Source organism: Pollicipes pollicipes, unplaced genomic scaffold (assembly GCF_011947565.3).
Source record: "Pollicipes pollicipes isolate AB1234 unplaced genomic scaffold, Ppol_2.1 Scaffold_7231;HRSCAF=8579_pilon_pilon_pilon, whole genome shotgun sequence".
Lineage (NCBI taxonomy): Eukaryota > Metazoa > Arthropoda > Thecostraca > Pollicipedomorpha > Pollicipedidae > Pollicipes > Pollicipes pollicipes.
The window spans coordinates 31,987,973-31,994,129 of NW_023597034.1; the positions used below are offsets into that span (position 1 = coordinate 31,987,973).

Below are 6,157 nucleotides of genomic sequence, written 5' to 3' on the forward strand. Positions count from 1 at the left end.
AGGCCCGCGCGCCAGTTGGCCGGCGCTCAGATGGCCGCTGTCGCCCCAACAGCGGGCGTGCCGTCCCCTGAGCGCGGCCGGCGCTCAGATGGCCGCTGTCGCCCCAACAGCGGGCGTGCCGTCCCCTGAGCGTCACGCTCCGGCGACAGCGCAGGGGTGGTGCTCGGGGGACCGGGCTTTCCGCTGACCTTTGCTGAGCTCTGTGACGGCTGTTATGGATTACGTCCGCCGTGGCATGTTCCGCAACTCGTATCCAGGAGCGGTACACGGCTGCATTAAGGAGAGTGGGTCCGCTACAGCGGTTTTCCAGTTTGGTGTCTTCTAGAGCGAGCGCAGATTAAGCGCACAGTCTGTTGAACCCAACAGATCCGTAGGAATCGGAATATTGTCAATTTTGGGAACTGTGTTCGGCCGTTGTGTTGTGGATCGAAACGTTGCCGTGATGGAAGTGTCACGTACTACGGGGTGACGTTAGTACGTGGTATATCGCATGACGCCCATGCTGGGGCCACTACTGCGCGGCGGCTTTGCCGCGTAAAGGAGGATGCAGATTCCTGACTAAATGGAAGTCACGCAGTGGGTCAGGGCACACCGCCGCAATTTCCTGCGTTTGGACATCAACCATTTTTATGGGCCCCGTCCAGGTAAGCACGGACTGGAGCGGCTGGAGTGAAACGTCACTGGCGGCGACCACGATCCCCTCCGCGGTGCGTGTGGAAACCATGGTTACCATCTGGTCACCAGCTAACAGTGTTGCCCTCCAGCGTACACCGCCAGCTGTTGATCCTGTTTCGGGGTGGCGGCCACTTCGGCGATCAAATTAGCGCAATGCATCCCTTTACGATAGATTGTGTTACGGCGTCAGCATGGTTAACCCTGTCCACAACTACTGTTGAATGATGCAGAGGCCTGTGAGAGATTGGAAGTAGCTCGCTCTTGCCCTGCCTCTCCTTCAGTTAGGGAGCGGACCGCTTTTGTGACCTTCATTCAGGGAGCGGACCGCTCTTGTGACCTTCAGTTAGGGAGTGGACCACTCTTGTGGCCTTCAGTTAGAGAGCGGACCGCTTTAATGATCTTTAGTTAAGGAGCGGACCGCTCTTGTGACCTTCAGTTAGAGAGCGGACCGCTCTACTGATCTTCAGTTAGAGAGCGGACCGCTCTACTGATCTTCAGTTAGGGAGCGGACCGCTCTTGTGACCTTCAGTTAGAGAGCGGACCGCTCTAATGATCTTTAGTTAGGAAGCGAACCGCTATCGCGAGAGGTGGAGCCAGGTCGCGCCACGCCCAGCCCCGCCCCGTTGACGTGCGCCGAGGCGCTCAGTCAACAGGCGCGTCAGCTGACGGGACGGCAGGATGTGTGCTGAACACCAACAGGCGATAAGGGAGGAGCGAAATAGCGCAGTGACTACGCGTCAACACTGGCTTAACTGCGCGTCGGCACAGGCCCCGACACGGCATCAGAGCACTTGTCCGGCAGAACGCCGGCGCAGGCCCTGACACGGCATCAGAGCACTTGCCCGGCAGAGCGCCGGCGCAGGCCCTGACACGGCATCAGAGCACTTGTCCGGCAGAGCGCCGGCGCAGGCTTTTAATCGGTGCACGCACGCGGTCATTCCCCGCCGTGCTGAGATGAGCTGCTGCACCAACGCGGCCATGTTTCTGTGAAAGGTGTGCGTCGGATGTTGAGGTTCAGAAGAGACGCACGCCTACGCCGAGTTTTTCGCTCAGGCTTTCCGCGGCGGTCGCGTCCAACAAGCGCCCCCTGGTGTTGCATTTGGAACTGTGACGCAAGTAGCCGTGTGTTCATCGCGTCTGCCTACCGGGAGCCGTGCGGATGGCGAACGCCCGCCGCGACCAATCGAGCGCTTCTTCGTGACGTCATGAGGGTGACGTCTCCACCGGTTCCATTGATTTCATCAGACAAGAACCACCTTTCATCTGCCAAAGAACCTTTGGAAGATTGACTGACGGCGCCAATGCAGAATTTCAAGTGTGGTTCACTGTGGTTCCCAGTGTCCCGATGCTTGATGAAAGATGGTGCTATAAGCCAGTTCCTGCGCTTTTGCTGCGCGTTACCTCACGATATGTGGTTTGTGGGTTCATCATTTCCTTTACAACTTGCGGTTTCAGTTCTTGAAATGATGCACTCGATTGGCTACGTGGTCTGGTAAAGAATGCTAGAGGGTCGCCCGCTGAGCGGGGATAATCCCGTTCACATTCTGAAATTGGCTACAAAGTCCACTGCAGACTTTGCGGTCTTCAGCTGGTGCGGACTGGAGGCTCCGCATTTGCGCCCGCAGTCCCGCATAGTGCGGGTAAAATTAGCCAAAAGGTGGTAACTCTTGCCAGCAGCAGCTGAAGTTTGCACAATTCTCAGGAGATCCTGCGGTCGTCGGTTTACGGAGAAGATGCATACATGTGAGCTCTTTTTCTCGCGTTCCGCGGGCCGTGTGCGTAAAAGTGGCAGCTCTAGCCCACAACAGCTGACAGCGATCACGGCAGAATCTGCAGCGGATGTTGCCGCTGCGGTCAACCCGCGAGACATGGATGGGTATTCAACGGAACGGGATTCTCATTTACTCTAGCGGCCCTGCGAGCATTGAGCCGTAATTCTGACCTGAATGGCTGGCTACAAAAGATCCGCCCCACAACAGCACGCAATCAGGGTACGACGGACAGACCACCGTACATCCGCCGGCGATGTATGGTTTTCAGCTGATGGGCTTTCGCTCCATTCAGGCGGTTTATTGCCTTCGCATGTATCGCGATGAATGCTGCCGTGCGGCGTATCCCGTTCCAGTATGAATGGACGCGGCGAAGGTGGCGTTGAATACAATGCGGCGCCATCGTATGAGCCATTGTAAAGGGCCAGTGCGCCCGGTGTTGCAGAAACTGTATGTTTGCCGACTTTGGGACACATTTAGACCCCGCGCGCAGCAAGGATACACCCTGTTCAGTTCTGTTGGCAGGTCTCAGTTGTGCTGTGTGATGTCAAGAACCTTTTTTTAACTGGGTCGTATCAGGGTCAGCTCAATCAAATGCGGTTGTCTTGGAGCTTTCGAACCCGTCCCGTTTCCTGGAGGACATTTTAATCATTTCTGTACGCGTTTAGATGGTTACGGCCTCAGGCCTCAGTCGGGGCGAGTTTTTGCTTCAGCGGCCCGTCCCGAGCAATCGCACCGCCGTAAATTTTCGACAATATCACAATTATTTAAGCGGTGTGCCGAAATATTTTCAATTTGTTAATGCGGGCTGTTTGATGAGTTTGGGTGTGCTGCAACGTTTAGACGCAGCGCGTATAATTTACTACTCTTGCACCTCAATTTTCACTCTTTTTTGTTACCACTCTTTCACCCCCCTATTCCATGAAGATGGAAAACTTAAAGTTTTCTTTCCAGGGGGAGGGGGAGGGGGAGGCGGAGGGGGAGGGAGAGGGATGTATATATAATACGGTATATAACCATATATGAATATATAACCATAATATCTATGTATGTGTGTATGCATGTACATATATAAACTTAGGAAGCAGTTTATTTTTAACTCATGTTTCGTTTACAATCTCAGCGGATTCAGCGTTGGTAATATTAAGGGATGTTTCTCAGTAAGTATGATGATAGCTTCAGGTTCCTGTCGATGTTCGTATAAAATGCTACCAAAGGTCGTGCTACCAAAAAGATACAGCCTACCATGTTGCATGACCTGATATTTGTTATAATAATCAACGTTTCGTCCTTCGCTGAACATTGTTTGGGGTGACGCGCTCGGCAGAGTCGATATAATCGCATATTTGTAAGATTTGAGCTATCTATGTCTTGACTTTTCTAACATAGATGTCATGCCTAGATGTATCAGTTTTTGTAATACCGGTACAGCGGAAACATACTACATTGATATCACAATGAAGACATAATCATCACGCGTTATACATACTCATCACTGGCAGGCAGCAATGTTCATTAGCGACACGCAAAACACTCGATGTTACAGTGCTTTCCGCCCTGATGGTGTGTTGCTATCAAACGTTTTTGTATCTCGCTGACAGCGTGGAGAGGGGGGGGGGGGGGATAAGCCAAGGTGGTCATGTGTCTAATGCCTACGTGGAACAAGGCGTAGAGACGTCCGTGTGCCACGATCTTCGGCGTCGCATTGATCTGCGGGATAAATGTCGCACATGTCTGGCAGGCGCCCGAGCGCGGGAGTCCCCCGAGAGCGGTAGTTTTCCTGATAACGATATCGTATGTGTGCTCGATCAGAGGGGGTTGACAGATGAGAACGCAACCAATCATCTGGCGGCCGGAGAGCTGGTGCTGTGGACTTTGATCTCAACCTGATGTGATGGAGTGATGTCTTTAGGATCACAGCATCATCACGTGCCTTTTACAAATGCCGAGTGCGGGAATTGGAAAAGTTACAGCAGACTGATAAACATGCGGACACGTTAAACCGCCGTTAGATTCACTCGAACGCATGCACCAGAAAAATGGTCTTTGAAGGCGGCTAAGGTGGAGAAAAAATAGCGGTGCGCAAACCCAGTGCGAACCCGAAGAACCGTCAGCGGTGCGTGGCATTCGCCTTCGTGGCATGAATGGACACTGAGTGCAAACTGGCGATGCACTGTCGTGCCAGATGGATACCGATAGAAGTAAAAATCCAGCTTTTTCTTGATGTTATGTCGACGTCGAGCCGTCTCGGCCCCCGCAGCAGGCAGTGGTGGCAGTAGCGTTGTTGATTTGTCACGCGCTCGTTCGTGAAGTGAGGTCTTCGGGGAAGTCTTCTTCGGTCGTTGTTAGCGCCTGTAGACGTACACGACAGGATATTTTTAATGGTACACAAAGCTCGGAATAGATGAAATGCCAGCTCATCTGCTAAGGAAACGCTCGTCGATAAAGTTACATAGCATTCGAAGCACGTACGAGTGGCGCAACTGCTGATAGGCCTGTGGTGCTGCTCCTGCAGCCCGCGAAGGCCCAGTTTGTGAACTGCTTAACAAAGCCGCTATGATTCAATTGTCAGATTCTGTGCGTCGTGGTTTTTCTCCAAGGAACACGCTGTCTATCAACGCTGGTGTTCATCGTAGGTGGTATTCTAATTAACAACTCCACGAATCCTGCCTCGTTATTTTCCCCATAACAAGCAGGTGTGCTCGACACTCGGCGATGCGCGCAGTGACAGTGCCACTGGCGCCGCGTTATTGCCCCGAGTCGGACTGCCGTGGTCGTTGCCCGTGTGGAGTGGGATCGCTCAGCAGGGTTCGCCCCGGACGTGCTCTCGCTCTGTGCTGCTCTCCGTAGGTGGCGCGCTCCGTCCTGTCTGCAATCAGCACACTCACGTCACAAACCCTGTCGGTGTTGACTTCGATGTTACACCGATTCACGGGGAGAAGAAATGACATTGCGAGGGCTAGGATACAAGTGCTGTGAAGCGGGTATGGTGTTTGCGCGTTGTCGTGCCGGGCGCTCTTTTCTTGCACCGCTGCAATGACTTGCGCAGGTGGTACCGAGTTTGACGCTTGAACTCCAAGCGAAAGCACTGCTCATTTATGGACGTCGCGCTTCCTCCTCAGGCTGTCCCTGTCGTCTTTCTCCTCGCTCCTCTCTGGTCTTTCTTGTGCCCTCTCCTCTGCAATGCTGGTCGGGTAAGTGAAGGCTGTAGCGACCGTCAAAAACGTACCCCCCCCCGCTACCATCCTTCCGCGACTAGGGCGTGACATTCCTTCATTCCAAAGTCCCAGGAGGGACTGCCTCTGCTGTGTCACCCCAGACACGACCAGTCCTTCGCTGCAGATCAGACCCCTCATCCCCTGTGCGGGTCTGGCCGCCCTGCGCTCCAGAACCCAGGCGCAGCATCCGGCCGTCGCGGGCGCGGCCCCGGGTCCCCAGGCGCGTGACACGCCCAATCTCCAGGTGCGTGACACGGCTCCCTCGTTCCAGGCGTGACGTCTCACGGCCTCAGCTGCGAGGTGTGCAAGTTCAAGTGCCACAAGCGGTGCGCGGCGCACGAGTCGACGCCCTGCAAGTGGACGACGCTGGCCAGTGTCGGGCAGCACATCATCGAGGAGGACGACGGGGTGAGTCGGTCGGCGTCGGCGTCGGCGTCACCGGCGCCTGCCGGGCCGGAACGGACGCCCAACTGGCACTGGCGGTGGTGCGGCCCG

At 54.7% G+C, this 6,157-nt stretch overlaps 1 protein-coding gene across 1 annotated transcript in view; it reads left to right on the forward strand.

Annotated features, from left to right (window-relative positions):
• LOC119110007 (diacylglycerol kinase delta) overlaps positions 1 to 6,157 on the forward strand; it is a gene marked incomplete in the record, with an annotated part of 47,324 nt that overhangs the window by 24,400 nt on the left and 16,767 nt on the right. The window contains 1 exon segment of the mRNA XM_037233755.1: positions 5,934 to 6,070. Coding sequence (XP_037089650.1) covers positions 5,934 to 6,070 — 137 coding nt within the window.